The following is a 24,751-nucleotide window of genomic DNA, read 5'->3' as shown; positions in this document are numbered from 1 at the left end:
TATTAGATATTGCATTTGCATCCGAACTGGACACCAACATAGAGGACTTTTTTACTGTAAACACGGGCACAGACACAAGCTACCCTATGGGAGGCTTTCAATGCTTACATTAGTGGTATGGCGATCTCTAAAGAGGCAGGGATCCTCAAGACTATCAGAAGGGAAATTCCTAGGAGTGAAGCGAGACTCGCTGCTCTCGAGACTTAGTATTCCACTACACAAGCAAATGACATGCTGGCGGACATTGGAACAGTTAGATGTGTTCCGCGCACATGCAGAGCGGGAACTGAAATTCCTAGATTCCCCACAGGCTGCACGTCGATATGAGGAGGGCGAGCGCTCTGGTTGGGTCCTCGCTAGGTTGGTTAGACTTGAACGGGGTACATCACATATTCCGGCGATAAAGAGAACTGATGGCACTCTGGCTGTGACATCCCATGAAATTAACGCTGAATTCCGTTCCTTTTACGAGAAACTCTACTCCAACTCTGATATTTCCAGTGAAGCCGACATAGAATTGCTTTTGGACAGCCTCCCTTGCTCGGTTCTTTCCCCGGCGACTAGGGACGCCCTCGATGCCCTATCATGTCCGAAGAAATATCTAAAGCCATCGACTCCTTGGCCTCGGGCAAGGCCCCGGGATCCGATCGAATTTTACAAACATTACAAATCCTGTCTTGTCCCACCACTACTGACCTTATAGAACAAAGCGTGCCTCGTTGGAGCCTTGCCCCCCCCTCCCTCCGCGAAGCGATAATTACAGTATTGCCCAAACCGGGTAATCCTCCCAGACAATGTGGCTCCTATAGCCCCTCTCACTCATTAACTGTGACGTTAAGATCTACGCCACAGTATTAGCCATGCGCCTGGCCCCATACATGCACTACATCATACACCCGGACCAATCAGGTTTTATCCCAGGCCGATCCTCCACCTCCTTTAACCTACGTCTGCTATTCAACATCCTAACTCGCATTGATCCCAACATCTAAGCAGTTGCAGCAACCTTAGATATGCAGAAGGCCTTTGATTCCGTCTCATGGAGATACTTATGGCAGGTATTCGAGAAATGTAACTTCGGTCCCAGTTTCAGAGCTTGGGTCAAACTGCTATACTTATTCCCCGCTGCTAGAGTCTGCACTGACAATATATGCTCATCATTCCCGATAGCAAGAAGCACTAAACAGGGTTGCCCCTTTTCACCAATAATCTTTGCCCTGGCCATTGAACCCCTGGCCGACAGGATACGCCATAGACATGCACACAGAGGCATACGATTGGCGGGCCCATCAGAGATCATCTCGCTATATGTAGAGGATGCTCTTCTTTTCGTCCGACAACCTGAACGTAATCTCTTCCCCATACTGGAGGATGTTATTCACTTCAGCGAGCTGTCGGGCGTCCAGGTAAATTGCACCAAGTCCATTCTATTCCTGCTGACTAAAGCTACCACCCCGGTGTGGAATCTCCAGGGATTCACATGGGCCCAGACTGAGATCACACACCTGGGCGTGGTGGTCACTCATGATCCAGCTACACTATATGACGCCAATCTTGGTAAATAACTAGCTGCCCTGGTTCAGCAATGCGCGGGTTGGACTAATCTGCCTATCACCCTGGCCGGTAGGATTGCCATCCTTAAAATGGTGGTGCTACCGCAATTACTCTACAGGCTTCTGAATGTCACAATATGGCCTAGTCGTGAATTCTTCGCAATGCTAACTCGAATCATCAATACTTTCTTGTGGCACTCTGGCGCAGTTCGGCTAAAACTAGCAACACTAACTGCCCCAATGGCAAAAGGAGGATTCAGAGCTCCTAACTTCGAGGGGTATTGGATTGCTGCCAAAGCCCACTTTGCGTCATACTGGTTTATGCCTGCCGATCCCCCCCCCCCACGTCAGACTGGAGCGACTCGCTGCAGATGACTATGATATCCGGACCATAGTCCTTCCCCCCCTGCACTACCATCTTCGAGCCCGCCGACCCTGTTGGCACCACGGCCATAGCCTTAACAAAGATGTGGAAACAGACTGGTGACATGCGGCCGTTTCACGGTGGATTCCCCCTCTGGAACTTCTTACCCGGTTCCCCTCGGGTAGACATGGCCACCGCGAACCGCAGGGCCAAAGCCGGGCAGGATACTATCTGTGATATATTTGAACAGGGCACTTTCATTCAATGGGCCAATCTGCCGGGATCCTTGCGGAGTATGCCCTCTCGATGGCTACATTATGCAGATCTGCGACGCACACTAAAGACCAGACTCCCGACTTCCCTTCACTCCCCCAGGATAACCCAATACTAACCGAATTACTAAACAATGCGGCCCTCAGGGGCAAGGTCTCCAGACTATATGCTGCATTTCAGGATGGGGCGTCCTCACAGATTGCTGGGCTCAGGGAAGCGTGGGACAGTGAAACAGATATCTGATCAGTACTGGTAGCATATGTGTACCCGCATGCATGACATCTCACTCAACTCGCATTTTAAACTTATCCACTTCAAGATCCTTCGCAGGTTCCACTATACACCAATGAGACTATACCGCATGTCGGGGGACTACTCAACCGGATGCCCGAGATGCAACTCTGATAACACAGACTACATACACATGCTGTGGTCATGTCCACAATTTAGCAAATTCTGGACCAAAGTGTGCACATCCCTTTCTGAAATGCTGGAGTGCACTATCACCCCATCCCCTTTGACGTGCCTCTTTTATGAACTACCCACGTTAAACCGCGATTCCAGGAGATTGGCGAGTCTGTGCCTGCTACTCGCCGCCTGCTACTCGCCACCCGGTACATCCTCTTACTTTGGCTCCGGCCTAGTTCCCCCTCACACGAACAATGACTCTGGGCGGTCACATGGGCTTCCGATACTGATAATATACTTAGAGTTTGCACATCTTAGAAAAGGTGGAAAAAAACCAGATCCCTGTAGTTCTTTTTTCTATAGACACCGAAAAGGCTTTGGATCGTGTAGAATGGTTGTTTATTTTTCTGACGCTAGAGAAAATGGGATTCGGACCAAATTATATAAAATGGATCAGAGCAAACTATCATAATCCCTCTGCAAGATTGTCAATAAACAGACATTTAACATCTTTAATCTCCCTTCAACGCGGTACCAAACATGGGTGCCCTCTCTCCCCTATGTTATATGCATTACACTTGGAACCTTTACTGGCCAGAATTAGACAAACAGCGAAAATAAAAGGAGTTATGTTTGGTGGTGTTCAACATCAAATAATGGCTTACACCGATGACATGCTTCTTGCGTCAACAAAACCATCAAACACGATACGGAAGGCCACGCGTGCATTCTGGACATTTGGGGTAGGTAGTGGCAGGACTGAAAATAAAAGTGCACAAATCAGAGATTCTGAATCTATCATTAACTCCCTCAGAAGCTTCAGACCTGCAGGCACGGACATGTTTCAGACAGGCTAAAGAGGGTACTACATTACTAGGGGTAAGAATTAGCCCATCCCTTAAAGATTTGTATGTAGCGTATTATCCACCCCCCTAATAAAGGACGTGGAAGCTCAACTTAAAAAAATGGGACCCACTTACGATCTCGTGGCTGGGCAGAATCAACTCTGTGAAAATGGTCACTCTCCGTAGAGCACTATGTATTTCAAGTGCTACCTATCAAAGTACCATTATCCTTTTTCCGTAAAATACATAGAGCAATCTCTACCTTTGCATAGCAAAATAAACCCCAGCGGTTAGCCCAAGCTACATTAATGCTGCCACCAGACAAGAGTGAGATGGGTCTCCCTAATTTCTCGACACATTATCGTGCTGCGCAAATTAGGGTGATAAAGGAATGGTATGGTCTGTGGGTTCAACCGAGAAGCACTGGGTACAGATAGGATTAGCTGTGGGGGGTACCCAGACTAAAGGACATATTATGGCTATCAAAATCTGATTGCCCAGCCAATATTCATCTGAGTGAAATTATGCACACAGTGGAAAACACCTGGGATGAAAGTGAAAAAACACGGCATAACAACTTTCCCCTCTCCTCTCGCGCCCCTATATTTTAACCCCCAATTTACCCCGGGCCTTGACCCAAATGCTTTTAGAGACTGAAATTGAGAGATATGTTTTCAGGGATGTTAGGCAGAAACCTGTGCAGTTCCCTTGGGGACCAATGCAAAAGATTTAGGACTACAGGTGTTGGCAGTAAACCCACTTGGTAGCAGTCTGTACCACCCAGATTTACCTGGTAGCTGTGGCTGAGCAGTCAGACTTCCCTCAAGAAGAGTTAGGCAGTATGTAAAGTATACGCAATAGGCACTCAGATACAACAGCACAAGCAAACACTGACCAGAGCTTTGGTATCAAGGTATATAATTATTTATTTAAAAACACACTTATTGAAACACTCCAGCACTAATATTGTAAATCACTCTAAACACAGTTACTATTATTATATATACATCCCTTAGTCCTTATCAGACAAGTCTTAGATAACACCACTTATTTCCAGACAGAGGTGAGCGCTTAACTATAGATGGCACTCCAATAAGTTAACGAAAAAGGGAGGGAAAATACACCACACTAATACTTAGGAACTCTTAAGCAAGGCAGGAAAGTCAAAAGTTACTTGTGAGCCAAAGTCCATAGGCCGGGCCCACTCTTGGAGAGAGCAGGGCACAAATGCACCCAAGATCACACAATGACAACAGGCTTAAAAAGTCTTGCAGGGAGTTCAGAGAGGTTTTAGTTAGGCTCAGAAAAGTTTAGCTAGGGTGTCCCAGGCTAAAGCCGGGGCTAAATCTACCCCGTACAGTCGGTTGCAAGGGAAGCCAGGCGGAACACAGTACCTTAGGTGGAAAGGATCCTCCAGCGGGGGCAGTTGTTCCTGGCAGCGGGTGCAAGTCGTGGCGTCGTCCAGAGGAAGAGAAGATCTCGATGTGGAGGAAAGATGAAGGTCGTTGCACTGCCAGGGAAGAAACCAGCCGCAGAGTTTTCCGGTTAAAGGTACTACCCTTTGATTCGCGGTAGTGGTAAAACGTGGTATCCCGGTTGCCGGGGTGCTTGGCACAGGCCAGGCGGCCACGAGTTGTTCCAGGAGGCGAAAAAGGAAGCAGACTGGTTATCCCCACCAGTCGAAGAAAGAAGACTCTCCGGCTGGAGATCTCCTCTGTCGTTGGGAAAAGTGGTGAGACGGTTCAGCAGGGCTCCACCGGTGGTGTCGTCGTAGCAGCAGGTCGGCTCAGCTTCTCCCTCGTCGGATTCTTAGGTCCTGTGGCGACTTCTGAAGTTCCAGTCCCCAAAGCCCTGCTTTTATGCAGAAAACCCCCATTCACTCCTCCTAGCTGTCACTCAAACATGCTAAATGGTGAGCCGGCTGGCTCACCACTTGGGCCAATCAGGACGGAGTGCGACTTGAGTTGCCTAGGCAACTCAGTCCAGGGTGCCTAAACCCCCTCCCACACCTCCTGTGGTACCCAGACAGAGTGGCACCACTTTTGGAGGCTTCTGTGGAGAAGCCCTCAAAAAAGTGGAACAAAGGGCTCGACTTGGGTTGGAGTCACAGAAGAGAACACAAACGCCATTTTAGAACCGAGTCTTGGCAAAAAATACCAACCGGAGAATTAATATTAATTAAATAAACCGGCGGTATGTTCGAGGCTATGAGAATTAAATAATTAAAGTTGGTAGCCTCGAACAATGGGAAAATCCCATAGGAATATATTCGCGGTCGAATATAAAAAGTAGTATCCACTGCCACCAGCCAAAACTCGAACAGGGGGGACAGAGACGCGCCCCCTCGACTAACAGACCCCAGGGCAGTCGAATTGCCCTGGCCAGTACGTCCGCAATATGATGGTTTGTACTGGTTCTGTTCAGAATTTGAGACTAGTAAAGTCAATGGTGACTTTACATGCCCTGGGAGACAGTAGTCAGTCCCAGGGTATGGAGTCTATACTGGGGGGTCACTATGACAGCCCTGTGTTACTGCACTGAGGGTGCTGTGTAACACGCATCACAAAAACACATGAAGCCCTATGGAGTAAAAGACCCCATAGCCCATTAAACACATCTAGAGTCAAAGAAACACACTCAAATCATGCCCAAGAGTGAGGGTAAAAGAGTATCACTCTTGGCAGGAGAAAAAAAATAAACCCCAAAAATCCAGCAAAGCTGCTGGGGGACTCACTAGGTTAGGAAATTCAGCCTAAACAGAGAATTCTCCCTAACGAGGGAAAACGGTAAAACCATTTACACAATGCAGGCAGGAGCTGGAGCTACATAAAAAAATCCAGGTTTTGATATTTCCAGGTGGGACATTGGATTCAGGCTCCCCAGAATAAAGCCGCGACCACCAGGTAATTATTTTTTGAGCGATTTCTGTTATCAAATCCAGAGAACAAGGCCATTATCTCTAATCTATACGAAATACTGGGGGAAGGGACACACAAAACCAAGATAAGCTATAAAGCATGTTGGCAGGCCACAATAGTGGAAGAGGTCACTGAGCAGGAACGGGAGACACATTGGAGAGAAATTCCCAAACGCACTAGATTGATTCAAGTCAAAGAATTCTGGCTCAAACTCATGGTGCAATGGCACTATACACCAGCCTGCCTTGCTCGAATGAAACCCACCATATAGTATAAATGCTGGAGAGAATGTGACCATGTTGGGAATTGGGAACACATATGACTGGCTAAATACTGCGGAGAGGTGAATTCATATTTGTGTGAAATCTTTTCTATCCATACACAGCTCCTTTACGTTCCCGCTTGTTAGTTATGTTGGACGAAGACTTTAAACGATGGCTCGAAAACTGTTCAGAAAGCTTTTGTGATATTGCAATTACAGCTCTACTTGTAATCACTCAGAATTGGAAGCAAAGAGATCCACCTCAAACTTCAGAATGGTTTTCTAAAGTATGGAACTTTTTTATCTTTAGAGTGGATGACATATTCCTTACAGGGGGATCTCCCATTGTTTACTGAAGATTAGAACATTGTGCTAAACTTTTTAAACAAAGACTAACATCCAACACTGTCCTCAAAGACTACGCCTGCTGGGCATTGTTTGATTTGCTAAACTAGGGTAACGCAGCAAAATGGTATTATTAATTGCATTACATTAATTTTGTGACGTGCAGGTGGGGGATGGGAGGGGGTGTTGGAGAATAGTTGGGGTTAAGGGGTGGGGGGTGGGTTACAGTTTGTGATGTCATTTTAAAATGCCCATAAAAAAAAAACTGCTGAAGGGATGGTGCAGCATCAAAACAGGATTTTGTCCTCCTTTCGTGTGGCTGAGCCTGAAAAGGGCAGGGCCGTGTGATTTGTCTGCATCTCTGCCAGCTCATCTGCGCGTGGTGGCCGGCGGGGCCATGGTGAGGATGTGTAGTATCTTAAGCCTGAAGGACTCCATTCATCTCGGGAAGAGGATTGGGTCGGGAAAGGTACCCAAGGAGTCTGGTCATCAGTAGAGCACCTATAGTGGTGGCTACTCTTCTTCGATGAGGAGGAAGGAGAGTAGTGCCTTGAAGGACCACCAGGAGCCAAAGACCTCTTACAGTGCTTTTTCTGTTTGTCCGGAGACAGTTCTTCGGTGGGAAACCTCGAACAAGTCTGCTTTGACCTTCTTCCTGCCCTTTTGGGTTGTTAATTGCACTCCTGGACAAAGCTCCTGCCTGCACAAAGTGGCAGTCTGCATAAGTGGCTAAATGTGGAGGCTGGGACGCTATGGTCCCAGTCCACATCTGTATCACAGTCTTTCTGGGCAAAATGCTTGGCCAGTGGCTATACAGACCCCACCAGTGTGAACAGTGCAGATCCTTACCATTGGTTGACCTTGTGGCGACAAGTTCAAATCCTGGATAAAATGAGGACTCCTGCAGCAATTTGACAGGTTATCGTTGGAGCCAAGACCCCTATGAGGTGCAGCGCACCCAAGACCAGAGGACCACCATTGCAGGTGACCAGCCTTGCCCCAGCCAAGTCCCGGTGAAGTCCTGCTCCTCTGTCCTGATCTCATGGTCCTCGTCAGTGATTCAACCCTGGGTCCAGTGGGTACAACCAGTTTTGACCCTTGCTACGTATGTGCCTGCTGATCCCTCAGACATGTCCCTGCACCACCTGGTGGACTGACCAGCTCTCTCCTAGGCTATCTCGCTGCAGCCATCGTCGTTATGAGGGGCAGCTTTGAAACTTGGATGATCTTCAACCTGTGCTACAACACACCTGCTCCAGCATTTTCAGCCTTCCAGTCCCAACAGAAGCAATGCAGGGCCTGCTGCTACGTTCACCAACTGAAGATCACCCGTCGATGCCGGACATTGACGCCCACTGAATCCAGTCTTCTTCATTTCATCTCAAGGGCAATGAGCTGGCTGGTCTTTGGCAGCGTAACACAGGCACTACTGAGAGCAAACAAACCAATATCTCATGTGTGAAAATGACTTCTGCACTTGCAACCCCTGGGACTCCCTCGACTGGGACAAGCACCGAAGTGGCCCCAATTGATTATGGAACCTCCGACGTGGTCTCTGGGAAATTTGGAGTAAGGGATAAGTTAAAATACCTGTTTCACTGCTACCTCTCCTCCATAGGTTTACAAGGGCGCAAAGTACTGGCTACATTTCTTCCTTGCCAGGTTCAGATCGGAGGTGGTTTACTCAAGGACCTCCTACTCCCACCCCCGCCACATAATCCAGGCCTTCTCTAGTGTGGCGGGACTTGGAGAGACATTTACCTGAACTTTTACTAAAGTTTTGAAACACTTAATCGCAAGCACTGTCATTGCTCGATCCAATAGTATAGCTACCTCAAGAGTATATCTTGTGGAATGTATGACTCTAGGACACTAGCCTCCATTCCATCTCAGGCTGGACTTGCTAAGAAATAGAGATTTAATTCTAGGATTGCTCATAAGCGTTTTACCTATAACTTTCTATTTGATTACTTACGTATGAAAACTGGTTACGAATCAACTGTTTTTCTACCTCTGCGCTTACTTTACCGCCCACAGTTATTGAAAGCACTCATTATGATTATGTCAACTGTTGATTAACTGTCTTTAAGATGAAGTGTAGGAGTGTATCTAGAACACCAATTGATGGATCTATGTATGGATTTGATAGTAGTTGGGGAATAATACTTCATTGCTTAGTGTGTATTTTAAAGGCATAATAAATCATTGTATTTTTTTGTAGTTCTTTCTCCCCCCCCCAAAGATTTTTCAGCATATTACAAATATCAACCCCCCCCCCCCCAATTACCTACAGTAATTGTATATTCAAGATCAACGCCTTATTTCCAGGATTAGAGGTTACGCACCTCTGAAAAGGTGTTGGATCTCTTATTGCAGCCTTCTTAACAGGTGGGGCTAAAATCCAGTGCCCAACTTGGAAATACTGGAACCGTTTCCCCGCAGAGCAAGCTATTGTTTGCATTACATTATTGATGCAATATCCAATCACTGAATCATATCTCTGAATCGCTCACAATCTACACGCCTACATTCTTTAAATGCATTGGGATCGAGACCTTGAGTAAATTGCGGATTATTAAACAAGGGCGTGAGGTGGAAGGGTATGTTAGTTGATATTTTTTTAACCACTACATCCCATATATACCAAGATGTATATTAGGGGGTCGTTCTTGTCTCGGCAACCAAAGAATATCCCTAAGACATTGGCCTCCCAAAGCCTTCTCCATCTGTAGACATCGTTTCCTTGTGTCCCAGTAGACCAGTCCTTTAGGAACCTTATTTGTGCAGCATGGTAATATTTAATAAAATTAGGGAAACCTAACCCTCCCTGTTCAGTTGGGAGTCATTAATATGCATTGGGATAACCTTGGGCTTTTTTTGTTCCATATAAACGTGGACATCACACTAAGCAGCTTCCAGCAAAATGCCACTGGGACCGTATATGTAATGCCTGAAAAAAATACAAAACCCTAGGGAGAGTAACCATTTTAACTGAGTTGATCCTGCCTAACCAGGAGATGGTGTGGGAGCCCCAATTTAATAATTTTGTTTCAAAACCCCTTAACCTAACAGGGGAGAATAGTTAGCCACGTATAACGCATTTATCGTGGAGGTTTTAGACACCCCCAGCAACTTTATCCCTTCCTTTGCCCACCCCAACTGTGTGCTTAACTTCAGAGACTTTGCCTCCTGTTAGGCAGGAATGTGTGCAGTACCCTTTGGGAGACTACAGCAACCTTGTCCTCCTGGCAATAGGGAACCCAACCTTTGGTATAAATCTGTACTACACAGGTTGGCAGTGTAGCTGAGCAGCCAGGCTCATCTCAAAAGGGGTCAATGTCAGGGTTAAGGTTGTAACTCAAGGTTTCTTGATTAAACAATTATTAATTTAACAGTCAGTTATATTAGCCTTCTTCAGAAGGGAGCAAAACATGTAACACTTATAGTATACTTCAAAAACACACTGTTTCTCTGAATCAGAGGATACCCATTGGGGGTGGCACACAGACACTTCCTACACCCTCAGGCGACTTAAATAGCTAGGATATTGATTTATCACTGGTACATTTAGAGCAATACTGAGTTGGGGTGTAAAAGATTAGATAGGGGAATAAAACAAAGGTTAACAATTAATTCATAAACTGGTAAGTACTTTTTAAAGGCTCCAATGCAAAGTAAATTAACCCTTTCCTGAAGGAAAGGCAAAAACACAAAGTCAGAGGTAAGAAGAGTCTCTCGTGGAGCCAGGACAGCCAATATTAATTGAGCAAAGTCTAGGGGAGCTGAAGATCTTCTTTGCAGGTAAGTAAAAGTCTTGCACAATGTTTTTAGAAATGTTTGTAGAGATAAGATTGACTTGAAGGGCCACAAGCTGGGAGGCTTGTGAAGGGCAAAGCTACAAGCAACTCTGCAATGGCAACCAAGACAAGTCTCAACTGAGAACAAGCAAGGCTACACAACAAGAGGTAAGTTTTCTTAGGTTTGCAGTAGCTGGCTTCTGTTCCTGTACAGCTCTGCAGATCCTGTTCCTGGGCCTCAGTTGTGGGGACAAGAGAGAGGATGCCTGGGGACTCCTGCACTGCAATGGGAAGGTCGGCAGCAGCAATGGGTAAACTTCAATTCAGCTGCACTTAGCGGTTTTATCTCCTCGCGTCTATAGCAAATAGCAACACAACGGTTCTCAGGTACCACTTCAGACTTCCCTTGCATCTGGGGTCCAGCACTCTGTTGAGGGTGCTCAGGCTTGGTCAGTCCTGCTTCAGGGAAGTCCGGAGGCTCTTCCTGGAGTTCAGGTCCGACTTAAAAGCGAGGCACTCTATCTGGTGTTCCTCTCCCTGGCACTTCGGTTCCAGCAGCAGCAATGGAAGTACAGCCAGCTCCGAGAGGATCTCCAGACGAGTTCACTTTGGGGTTGACTGGTCCCACCAACCCAAGGGGAGAAGTCATCCTTGTAAGGCTTCTCTAGTCGAGGCGAATTCAGAGATTCAGCACAGCAGCAGGGCTTCACCGGGCAAACCAACAGTCCAGGAGTTGCAGCAGGCGTCTCTTCCAAATTCTTCGGATTCCTTTGTTCAGTGGTCGTCTCTGGCTTCCAAGCCAAAAAGCCTTGCCTTTTATGCAGGTTTCTCCCATTCATTCCAGCCTAGCTGTCAATCACACAGCAGGGTGGCTGTCCTTGCCAGACAGCCAGCGGGCCAATTACCTTAGGGTGCATTCCTGTAACCAAGGGAATTAAGCACAGCACGTTTTGGGCACCTCCCTCACTTCCTGTCCCTGCCAGACATGCTGGAGCCAGAGGCGGGCTGCACTCGTGAATCCCGCCAAAGGCAAAACAAACAAAGGGACCAAACCTGGTTTGGCACGCAGAGTAAATCTCAAGAAGGACCTCTCCAACAAGAAATGGTGAAAAAGAAGACAAGGGCCATTTTGACAAAATGGGCACCCACGAGTGCCTTACTGCAGGTGCGATTGCAGCCCGCAGTAAAAACACACCATTAATTGTAGAAAGGGTAACATAAAATGTCACATGAGAAACTAGACAAAGGGGATACTAAGTAACACCTCCAGCACCCTATGGTAATATAGTATTTGCTGGGTCTAGCAAGTTACAAAATGTAGTTTCGTCAAGAGAAGGTATTTAAACCTTTGGGAAATCTAAGACTTCCCTGTGTCACTGCACTGAAGGTGCTTTGTCTCGCAATTTAAAGATGATGCCTATGGAGTTTGTCAGACTCCAAAGTCAAAACAAACACCGAGTCCAAATCACAGAAAAATACATGAGAGTGTGGGAAAAAGGTCTCACTCTCTCCACGTTAGAAATAAAAGTCCTAAAGTCCAGCAAAACAGCTGGGGTCTCTAAGGTAGAAAGGAATTGGCACATTTCTGAGAATTCTCCCCAACACCTCAGCCTCAGATAGAGACAAGTTCAAGACCTCTGATTTAGCATTTATTTATTTTTAGGCCTGCCACTTTGCAAAACTGCATAAATTCCTGCATGGCCGCTTGCAGGGTATTGAGAGGGTCTGCTGCGATGAGGAGCATATCATCGGCATATGCCATGATTTTATGAGAAATCCCCCAAAGTCGATTGCCCTGATAGCATGTGTGTCTGTCTAATCCTCGCGAGTAGTGTTTCTAAATAGAGTGCGTATAATAAGGGTGACAAGGGACACCCCAGTTTGGTCCCACGTTGTAATGAAATGAAGGGAGATAGTTGCCCATTTACCAATAATCTTGCGTAGGGTGTTTATAATTGACTTTCATTTTGGCTATACATTTTGGCCCAAACCCCAACTTTCCCATTGTGAGAAAAAGAAAAGACCATTAGACCCAGTCAAAGGCTTTTTCCGCATCAAATGAGACAAGGACCACTGGAATCCTCCTCTTCTCTGTTTTCTCTAGTATGTGACATACCCTCCGAATGTTATTGTGAGTCTGCTGATACTTTATAAATCCAGTTTGATCTGAATCTATTAAGAGGGGTAAAAGCTCTTCTATCCTATTTGCTTATACTTTAGTATAGATTTTGGCATCAACATTTATTAATGCGATCGGATGATATGACCCGCATCTGCTTGGGTCTTTGCCCAGTTTGAGGAACAGTACTATTTCTGCTTCTTCCATGGAAGAAGTAATACCGCCTGATTGAGTGAATGAGTTATATAGCTTTGTTAATTTTGGGGTTAGAATTTCGCTATAGGTTTTATAAAATGATGCCGGATAACCATCAGGCCTGGGGATTTATTCACCGATAATTCACTTATCACCCGATGAACCTCTTCTTGTGTGATTTCCATTTCTAGCGCCGGACTTTCCAATGGTGCAAGCATCGGAAGGGAGACATTTTCCAAATATTCCTGTTGAGCGTGTGGATCGGGAAATTTGGATCGATAAAGGTCTGAGTAAAATAAGTGGAATTGAGTAATGATATCATCGGTTTCTGTAGTTATATCTCAGTTGGGGAGCCTAATCTGCTGTATAGTTTGCAAAGCTGCACACTGATGGAGCTAATTAGCTAGGAGATTATCTGTCTTATTGGCTTTTAGGTAAAATTTCTATTTCAAATGAAGAAGGGATTTTTCTGCTGTTTTTGTATGAAGCAGATTAAGCCTCCCAACGGTGGCCCTGTACCCCTTTTGTAACTTTGGGCCGGTATTCGTTTCCATCTGTAACAGTACTTGTTGGACTTCCCCCTCTAGTTCTATTTCCAATGCCACTTTCTGCTTCCATCTGATGGCCTCTTCCGCAATAAGGATATCTCTCATTGTGGCCTTGAAGGCGCCCCAGGTTACCCGTATTGCTGTGTCTCTAATATGTTCAGCAATGTTTCCCCGAATAACTTGATCTTGTAGTAATCCTAAGGGAATTCTCCAAGTCCATAACCACAGGTTTTCTTTCGCAATGGTCATCTCCATGATAATCGGAGCCTGGTCTGTTATAGTTTGCGTTGCGATTGGTCTATACGTGAGAATGACGATGCACATGTTAATATGTGATGGGGTTGGGGTTGAGTATAGCGTGTTGGAGTGCTACGATCTCGCACAGGGTCCTATGCTATATTGAAGTCTCCTAACAATAATTTTCCCTTCCGCAAACTATTCCAGCAGGCCAAGGGTGGATTTGAAAAAGCCTTCCTGACCTTTGTTGGGGACGTATACTGTGGCCAGAGTCAACTTGTTAACGCCCAGTTGCAAAGTGGAGAATATATATCTACCCTCCTTGTGGATCTTAGAGCGTAATACTTTGATTAAAGTTCCCCTCCTAAGAGCTATGAGCACCCCTGCAACATTCCCCTCAGCATTTGCCTGCAATATTAATGGATATTGACACAGGGAGAGTTTACCTCTCTCCGTCCTTAATATATGGGTGTCTTGGAGCAGCACTAAGTCTTGTTGGTGCCACCCCAATAGTCCCTCTACCTTCCTTTGTTTCTGTGAGGTATTGAGTCCCCTAACATGCAATGATAAACATCTGAATTACGTCTACGTGTATCGATCCTCTGTGGGGTCGCTATAAGAGGATGTGGGTCTAATATCACATTTACATAGTGCTACGGCACCCCGGATTACCCCCCCCCCCAGCACACCCCCATTTCCCCCTTCCCCTTCCCACAACTTGCCCCAAACTCTTCCCCAAAGAGTTCCCTGGTGTGAGACACAGAACCTAGTGTTACGCAAGGGGCATATCCCCAGCTGTGACTCACCTACTACCCCAGGGGTGAGTGTGGGCTAGAATACTACCCCCATATGTTACCTGAACAGATAATCCAAGATGTCACTCTCCGTCTCCATTCCTTTGTGTAGCTTTGCTAGCAGAATTAGTCCTGTGTCCAGTAGAGTACCTTTAATGCGCCCTTATTTTGCCGAGTTTGGGGTTGGCCCTCCAAGTCTGGCTCTCCAGTCAACCATTTGTGCACCTTTACGTTTCCTCCATTGTTGTTCGATTGTAGACCATTCCCCAGATGCAAGATGTTTGGTGCGTCCTTCCGTCTCACCTGTAGCAATTGCTGATGAGCCCATTCCAGCTTCTTCCTCTATTTGGAGAAGCACCATACCAGCTTCTCTAGATGTTATTTGATGCTGCCTAACTTCCAGTGTAAAGAGGAGGCCAAATGGAAACGTCCATTTATACCTGATTTTACGTGCCTGAAGGGTCTTCACCACTGTCTGCATGCCTCTGTGTTTTTGAAGGGTTTTCAATGATAAATCTTGATAGAGTTGGATTTCCCGTCCATTGTATGTTATTGGTGCAGACGATCGCGCTGCTCTTAGCATCTGCTCCTTCTGTGGGTATGAAGAGCAGGCTGCCAGCACAAGCCTGGGGCGAGCACCTTGTTTCCAGCCTCTACGGACCCGTCCTGAGGACCATGTCAAGTGGAACAGTAGTAGGTTCCTCTACTTCCATGAGGTCTGCAAAGATCTGATGTACTGCCCCTTTAAGTTCTATATCGGGCACAGATTCTGGGAGATTCTTGAGGCAAATATTTGAATGTCTGGAGCAATTCTCTAACTCTTCACAATGAATCTTGAGATTATGTGTAACCCTTTTTAGCTCTTCTATTGCGATGTCTGATTGTTTGCTGTCCTCAACCAGACCCTGGATTGCCCTTTCATTTGCCTCTAGTCGGTCCTCCAGAACATAGATTTCCTTGCCAAAATCAGCCAGTGAGAGTTTTATTTCCGAGGTGAACGACGTAAATAGAGTTTGAAAAGGGGCAGCAAATTTGTCTTGAAAGTCCTGGAAGCTCTTGGTAAAATCTTCTCCTAATGCTGCCATATCTGGGTACGCAATGGGTGGGGGCAAAAGTGGTATTTGTTCCAATTGGGACGTGGGCCTAACAATCTCCGGTTTCTTTACAAAGAACCTCTCCAATGGATTAAGCGGTTTGGGATCTGAAAGTTCTTGCCCCACAGGGGTCTGCTTCTTCCTACCCCATGGCATGTGCGTACAGCCCTTACTCCTACACCGGTCCCTCAATCCACTCAGTGATCACTTAATGTTGGACTCCTGGTTGCAAAGCCTCCTTTCCACAGACTTATCACCCTGCTAACCAGGCCCACCAACTACCGCCAGACTCAAAAGTAGGGTATTTCCAGCTCTGTTTGCACCACTTGCCACTCCCGGCACTTACTATTTATCTACAGTACATTAGGGCTGTTGATCTTCAAATGTCATGCGGAAGCCTCGCTCATAGTCCCTCACCAGCAGTCTCAACACGTGCCGCTCCAGCTGCTTTCAGTTTTTGTTGGCATCGGACCGTGTGGGGGGTGGAGGGGGTGTTGTGAGGAGCGGGGTTTGGTCTTCACAGGAGGTGGTTTCTTCCAGGTGAAGAAAGTCTTCTCCGCTGCCGGGACAGCACCCAGTGGTGTTTCACTGCCCCACTTCTATGCCAATCCGTACATGTGCCACACCCAGTACCCTGGGCGTTGTCCTCACTTACCCTGTTCAGCTCATCTGTCTTGGGAGCACTGATCAGTCCCTATGGCTATCAGTACAGTATAACTCTGTTTATTTTTCATGCAGACATCAAGTTCTGTGAAGTGCAGTAGTAATTTAACAACGTGTGGTTACTTGCAGGTGTCCACGATGGGCAGGTGTTCAGAGGAGCAGGTGTTGTGCGGTAGGCAACAGGTATAGAGGAGGGTGGAGATCCTGGGAGCACAGGAGCGTCTTATTTGGTGGGTGCAGGGGGGGAGAGAGGAGGAGGAAGATGGGGAGGGCAAAAACTGATGCATCAAATTGCACCAAATTGAGGCTGAAGGCTATAAGAGAAGGGAAGATGAAAAATGAATAGAAGGAGGTATGAAGAGAAATCAAGATACATGATGGGAGGATAGAAGAAATAGCATAGTGAAGACTTTGAAGAAAGGGCGCAGTCCGAGAGGGAGGGTAGGTGGAAAAGCGGAAAGGGAATGGGTGGATGGCTGGCTGAGAAGAAGCAGGTACAAGTTCTTAGTTGATCTAAAATGGGGCTATAGGCAGTTAACAGGCCCAAAACAGCAATATTCCTTGGTCCTGTGAGGTAACAGAACCTCTTCTGTGAATGAATAGTCAATGGGTGGAAGGATCCCTTTGCATAGAAGCAGATGTCAGGTAAAGGGTGATCTTGGTGAAGTCTTGGCTTCAGCAGGGGTTCTGGCCCTAGGCCCTTTTAAGCTGGTTTTGGCCCTTGCTGCAGACACCCGGGCTGGGTGCCCAGGAAAGTCTGAATAAGAGAGGCAGTGTGTTATATGGCCGTGCCACAAGATTTTCACCTATCCTTTATGTTAGGCAGAAACCTGTGCAGTTCCCTTAGGGACCACTGCAAAAGATTTAAAACTACAGGTGTTTGGCAGTAAACCCACTTGGTAGCAGTCTGTACCACACAGATTCACTTGGTAGCTGTGGCTGAGCAGTCAGACTTCCCTCAAGAAGAGTTAGGCAGTATACAGAGCATACAAAATAGGTACAGAAATACAATAGCACAAGCAAACACTGACCAGAGCTTGGGTGTAAAAGTATATAATTATTTATTTAACACACACTTATAAAACACACTAGCACTAAATTGGTAAGATAAGTTCAAAACACAATCACTATTATCATATGTACATCCCTGATTACTTGTTGGACAAGTCTTAGTTAACACCACTTATTTCCAGACAGAGGTGAGCGCTTAACGTTCGATGGCACTCCAACAAGTTAAATAAAAAGGGAGGGAAAAGCAGAATTATGGATGCACACACACGAAACACTTTTTAAAGAACCACAGCAAGTTAGGAAGGCACAGTCTACTGGTGAGCAAGGCAGTTTAAGTGCCAGGCGCACTTTCAAGGGAGCCAGGCGGAAGATGCCCAAGATCAGACAGTTACACAGAGTCTTCGAGGTTTGTGGAGGTAGTTCGAAAAAGGTTTAGTTCGGTTCAGAAAAGTTAGCTAAGGTGTCCCAGGCTAACCTAGGTTCGAGAGACGAGGATTTAATACACCCCGTTCAATCGGTTGCAAGGGAAGCCAGGCGGAACACGGTACCTTAAATGGAGAGGATCCTCCAGCGGGGGCAGTTGTTCCTGGCAGCGGGTGCAAGTCGCAGCGTCGTCCAGAGGAAGAGAAGCTCTCGTCGTGGAGGAAAGATGAAGGTCTTTGCACTGCCAGGGAAGAAACCAGCCACAGAGTTCTCCGGTACAAAGGTACTACCCTTTCGGTTCGTGGTAGTGGTGAAAACGTGGTATCCCGGTTGCCGGGGTGCTTGGCACAGGCAAGGCGGCCACGAGATGCTCCAGGAAGGCGAAAAGAAGGTAGACTGGTTATCCCCACCAGTCGAAGGAAGAAGACTCTCTGGGCTGGAGATCTCTTCTGTCGTTGGGAAAAGTGGTGAGATGGTTCAGCAGGGCTCCACCGGTGGTGTCGTCGTTGCAGGTCGGCTCAGCTTCTCCCTCCTCGGATTCTTTAGGTCCAGTGGCGACGTCTGAAGTTCCAGTCCCCAAAGCCCTGCTTTTATGCAGCACACCCCCATTCACTCAGCCTAGCTGTCAATCAAACATGCTAAGTGGTGAGCCGGCCGGCTCACCACTTGGGCCAATCACACAAGACTGCGAATTGAGTTACCAAGGTAACTCAGTCCAGGGTGCCTAAACCCCCTCCCACACCCCCTGTGGTACCCAGACATAGTGGCACCACTTTTGGAGGCTTCTGTGGAGAAGCCTGCCAAAAAGTGGAACAAAGGGCTCGACTTGGGTTGGAGTCACAGAAGAGAACACAAACACCATTTTAGAATCGAGTACCAACCGGCGAATTAATATTAAATAAATAAACCGGCGGTATGTTCGAGGCTATAAGAATTAAATAATTAAAGTTAGTAGCCTCGAACAATGGGAAAATCCCATAGAGATATATTTGCGGTTGAATATAAAAAGTAGTATCCACTGCCACCAGCCAAAACTCGATCAGGAGGGACGGAGACGTGCCCCCTCGAACAACAGACCCCGGGGCAATCGAATTGCCCCGACCAGTACGTCCACAATATGATGGTTTGTACTGGTTTCTGTTCATAATTTGGGACTAGCAAAGCCAATGGTGACTTTACATGCCCTGGGAGACAGTAGTCAGTCCCAGGGTGTGGAGTCTATGTTGGGAGGGGGGGGTCGCTACGACACCCCTGGGTTATGGCACGGAGGGTGCTGTGTAACCCACATAAAAAAAAAAACACATGAGACCCAATGGAGTAAAAGACCCCATAGCCCATAAAACACATGGAAAGTGAAAGGAACACCTCAAATCATGTCTAAGAGTGGGAGCAAAAGAATCTCACTCTTAGCAGGAGCGAAAAAAATAAACCCCAAAATTCCAGCAAAGCTGCTGGGGGGCTCACTAGGTTTGGGAAATTAGCCTTACAGAGAATTCTCCCCAACACTTTAGCCTTCTTGTAATATGACATTCGTCATGCCCTGGGATGACCAAATTTAATATTCATTATAAGCCCTTTCCTGGGTAAAGTTACACATTTTGTGTGTGGCCAGATGTGGGGGGAGGGTCTTTCTGGACCACGTCCACATTCATACCAGAGTGTGTGTGTGTTGCTGTGCAGATGCAGTGGCAAGTGGCTGTCCTGATTGGACAGACCCAGGCAAGATTGAAGGGTGCAAATCCTTGTCATTGGTGATCTAGAGACAACTTCAGCCCGGAATGTGGATAAGATGGGGAGTACTGCAGCCATTCGACGGTGATCATTCGCACAAGGGCTAAGGTAAGTGACTGCAGCCATTCGACAGATCATTGTTGGAGCCAAGATCCCCATGAAGGAGAGCAGCCCGCTATTGACACAGAACTCGTTATTGGAAGATCACTAGCAGCCCTTTCTTTGCTTGCCCGGCAAAGTCCTACCTCTCTGCAGATCTCCTCAAGACTTCTGGTAGCCACAACACTTGATTATTGCACTTGTGAAAATCCAAAATCCAAAACAAACTGTTTCAGCCACCATCTGCTGACCAAATAAGTAGCGAGGTGCTTTCAACTTTCAAATGCGTCAGATTTTAGAAAGGCGACATGTCCTACCAGAACAGGGGATACCTCGGCAAGGACATATGACTTCAAATATGCATAAGACACTGAAACAAAGCTATAAGAAAGTCATAGAAACCTTTCTGTTAGGGAAAAACGATTAAAGAGGTTGGTAACGTATGTATTTCCTTATTTTATATATCATTTGTATGCATTACACATCCTTATTGTGTCATGCTGCTCAGTTCAATCCCAAAGAGTATTTTTTTCTTTTTATGATTAGAAAGCAGCACCTCAAGATTTGAATTAATTTCCCACAAATCGGTCAGCCATTCTTTTTTTATTTAGGCAATCTTCAGTGATATTTCTGCTAAGTAAGCCTCTCGTAAATCTTCAAAAAAATATTTGTTTGGCAGTTCAATGATATTACTAAATAAAATCTTTGTTTGAAGATAACATTGAATGGAGAGATTGTAATCCTAGTTTTATTCGAAATAGAGAGATAAGGAGACAGGGTGGCAGATGCAGTGTCTTCTTCCAGAGAATGCCTTCTTATTTTTATTTTTTAATTTTATATACTTCATTACAAACTTTTAAAATATTATGCATTCATAAACAATTCAATTCCATGCGTTTACAATTCTACCAAAATAACTAATCAACGTACATTTTGTCTTTTTGTGTTTACAGATACAAGTCGTCATTTACATCATGTTATTCTCTAGACATGTAATATTCACATAATAATCTTAAAATTCAGACTCGCTGCAATTTCCTCAGTCCTTTTCTGCCATTATACCTTCTAATTTTTCCAAATAGAATATTAGAGCAAAGGCAAATTTCATGTCAGTTCCCTCTGTCATCAAGTTCCACTAATCATCTCCATTGAGGTATGGTCTCTTTGTAATTTCGGACCCTAGATAAGTAGTTCTCATCTCAGTGAGTTTCTTACAATATACACCAGGTGTTTCAATGATTCCTTTTCAGCTCTGCAGAACCTGCACTCATCATCCAGATTCTTATCATTGCTTCTTATGTTCATTACAGTTTTGGTTTGAAACAGGTTCATGCAAAATTTCATAAAGATTTTCCTTTTGTTGCTGCATGGGAAGATTTTTTGAAGATATTTTGGGAGAGTGTTCACAGCTCTTGCTTCCGGTGCAACTTGTGCCATGCATCTATGTTGCGCTAGCTGGTCCAGGTTTTCACAGCAGTCCCGATACCATAATTTCATTTTAACAGCGTTGGGGTTTTGGATTAGCATTAATTGGTCGACTTGCAGTTGTTTTAGCGTAGTTGCACAGATTTGCTTCCACTTACTCAGGATTGATTCATCCAGATTATTTACATCTGTGCGCAAGATTTGGTATTGCGGTAGGTCGTCTGCTCCAAGTGCTTTCCTATACACTGAAAGCATATTCCACATCACCTTTGCATTAATCGGGGAACTCATATCTGATGCAGGCAATTGGTGTCCCTCTTAGCAGCAATACAATTTTGCTCCAATACGTGTTTTCACACCATGACCATATTGAAGCCGGGCATCCCAGCATTGCTTCTCCTTCCAGCTTGTGGCCATACAGTGATTTCATTTTCAACAAAGATTTCAAAAACATTGTGCAAGACTTTTTACCTACCTACAAGTTCGGCTCACCCAGACTTTTACTATACTAACATCGACTGTCCTGGCTCCCTGAAAGACTCTTCTTACCCCTGATGTTGCGCTTTGCCTTTCCCCCACGAAAGCGTTAATTTACTTTGCAGTGGAGGGGTTGAAAAGTGCTTACCTGCTTAAGAATATGTGTTAACCATTGCTTTCTCCTTCTAAAACCTTTGCCTTTGACATCCCACTCAGCATTGCTCTAAATGTGCCAGTGATAAATCAATGTCCACAGTGTCCTAGTTATTTAAGTCACCTGAGGGTGTAGGAAGTGTGTGTGCCATCCCAAATGGGTAGCTACTGATTTACTGAAATTGAGAGAGTGTATTTATTGAAGTATATTTTGGGTTATATGATTGCTCCCTTCTAAACTGACTGTTAAATTAATAAATAATTGTTTAATCAAGAAACCTTGTGTGTAAGTGTTTATTTGAAGAACTGTCACTATGAAACTCTGTGTTACAACCTTACAGCTCACATTGACCCCTCTTGAGATACGCCTGGCTGCTCAGGCACTCTACCAACTGGCGTAGTACATGCTTATACCAAAGGTTGGGTTAACTATTGCCAAGAGGACAAGGCTGGTGCAGACTCCCACAGGGTACTACATACAGTCTTGCTTAACATGTAGAAATACCACACACAAACATTTTTTAAAGAATGTAAGCATATTGCTGCAGTTAAATTAAAGGACATTAAGGGTTGTCAATCTACTTTTTATTTTGTTTATGTTGCTTTTTGAGTATGGAAAAATGCAAATCTATACAGCTGATCTATAAAGGCAGGTGGTGTTTAGCTCTTAGACATACAGTTATATTTCAGGATCCATCTTTCTTACAGCATTAAGTAGTAAAATATTTTTCTGAAACAAATGTAGTACATTACCTTGATTGAGGTGTTCATGGTAAATTGAGGCAAGATTTGGAAGATGCTGTTGCAGATGAGATGTCAGTTCAGCATGAGAATTGATCTGTACCAGTTCCTCTTCACAGCCTGATTCTTCCCCATCAAAATCAGCCATGTTTTTCTCAGACTTTGCACTAACTTGTGAACTGCTGCAACTGACATCATCTGCACTTAACATATCATCAACCAAGTGTCTGGAAATAAGAAATAAAACATAAATCAACGACTCACCTATTAAAACTAGAATGTTATTTTTGACTTATCTTATTTAGGTGCAAGTCCTACATAGCCCCAATGATAATTATCCAAAAGAGAATTTTAACATCTAGCCACACCCTTGCATGATAATGAATTCTCCCAAATCATTTTTAAGAGGAACAATGCATTATGGCATCCCTTTCCTGCCCCCAACACAAACAGCAGGACTTGCCAAAGGGTACTATTACACCTTTATTTCAACTTTAACAGCAAGAAGGTTGGAAACCTCCAGTCCACTGAGGAAACGGTGTCACTTGGCGAGTAACTTTTATTCTCTCCACTAAGCTTTGTCCGTGGAAAAATATTTGAACAGAAAATCTGTTATCATCCAATGTAAAGGAAACAAATCTGGAACAATTCCTAAGGAAGAGATGTTCTGTAAACCAGCTTCATAAAACAAGGAGTCTGTCCTAAAATTAGCATAAACACAATAATATTTGTGGGCTCGCAGAGATATTCAAGCTCAGCTGCGCTTAGAGAAATAAAGATGCTGATGGCCGTGTATGCACAAAGATTGACAGGGCACAGCTCTCATTTTTGAAACAAGAATTCAAAAGCCAGTTGTGTGCTGCACTCTGAAATAACCCCTTCATGGTATAATCTAGGCTATTCAAAATAGAAATTTGGTCCTGGTTGCTTCGGGGGATCAGAATACCTGAGCCTTGAACTGCAGCCATCTAACCAGCTTGTTGACAAGCAGGAGAGACGAGGAAGCCCTCCTGACTCAGACATACAGTGTGGCAAGAAAATATCAAGATTTGTTTGCAGTTTTCTAATGCACAAAATCCAATCTATGCAAGTGTTGACAGTATAGGGAGATGCTATACTGTTGTTTGGATATTGTAAGGAGGATCCTTTGATCACTTTTATGCATTGCCTTCCTTTTTTTCTTGTGATCATTTCTGGTGTCCTGTCTATTACTCCCCAAAGAAACCCATCCAGGTCTCGCTGGAGCGGTTTTTGGGGGTGGGGGTGTGGGGCGGGGGGAGAGGGGGGGTCGGGGGCGAGGGGTTTAGGTGCATGTGCCAAATTACCTACCTACCGGTAATTTTCTTTCTGATGGATGTTCCTCTTATGGATTCCTCATCTTTGATACTTATCTCCCCAGCTGAGCTCTCCCCTTCGGAAATATTTCCGCCACTAGGAGGCGAAGCACAGCTATGCATTGGCTCCACCAGACACCTCTACACACCCTGCGCCGGACATGAAGTCAGAGCCAGTACATTTAGAGCCACCACCTCCTGTGACTTTAGCTCCACCCTTTTTCCCTTGCACTCTGATGCTGAGGGACTGCAGAACCAATGTGTAGTAGCTATCCTCCAAGTGGTTCCATGTGATAATATCCCCGCAAACATTTCACCATACAAGAATGGCGCAATTTTATGCAGCGATATAACCATATGGAACCTGCGGAGCAGGGGACACCCTGCTCCCATTTATCCCATAAATTATCCCCATAAATAATGTCGCCTATGCCGTTTCCCGGCAAATATATGTATGGCTACATGATTTATGGGGATAATATTACCCGATACGCTCCAAGTGAGGCAGGTAGGGAGGTCCAGGAGTAATCCAAGGGAAGAACGTCCATCAGAAAGAGCATTCTCAGGAGGTAAGTCATTTGTTCTTCTAATGGACTCCTTCCTCACACTGATTCATCATCTCAAATAAACTCTCTAAGCAGTTCAAGAGACCTGAAGGAGGGAGGACAGCAAAGACACCACCTAAACCAGAAAACTCTGAACCAGAAAACTCTGAAGGACTGCCCTGCAAAAATGAGCATCCTGATCAGACAGCGAATCCAAGCAGAGATGCTTTGTGAATGTGTGCTAAAGAAGCCTACGTCGAGGCCTAGCATATGTCCAGAACAGGGACTCCACTTTGCAGAACAGACATGGCTGCCAGCCCTCTGGTAGAATGAGCTCCGAGACCTTCAGGCACATCCTTACCAGTCAGATCATAGCATTCTGAGATGTAGAGGATGA

At 45.5% G+C, this 24,751-nt stretch overlaps 1 protein-coding gene across 1 annotated transcript in view; it reads right to left on the bottom strand.

Annotated features, from left to right (window-relative positions):
• Positions 1-24,751, bottom strand: part of USP34 (ubiquitin specific peptidase 34) — a 3,618,222-nt gene that overhangs the window by 2,758,272 nt on the left and 835,199 nt on the right. Inside the window, exon 15 of the mRNA XM_069608012.1 lies at positions 22,488-22,702. Coding sequence (XP_069464113.1) covers positions 22,488-22,702 — 215 coding nt within the window. The remainder of the gene's footprint in view (positions 1-22,487; positions 22,703-24,751) is intronic.

Source organism: Ambystoma mexicanum, chromosome 4q (genome assembly GCF_040938575.1).
Source record: "Ambystoma mexicanum isolate Mex_15411 chromosome 4q, UKY_AmexF1_1, whole genome shotgun sequence".
NCBI lineage: Eukaryota > Metazoa > Chordata > Amphibia > Caudata > Ambystomatidae > Ambystoma > Ambystoma mexicanum.
Note: the sequence above shows the minus strand (reverse complement) of the source record. Positions and strands in the feature narration are given on the sequence as shown.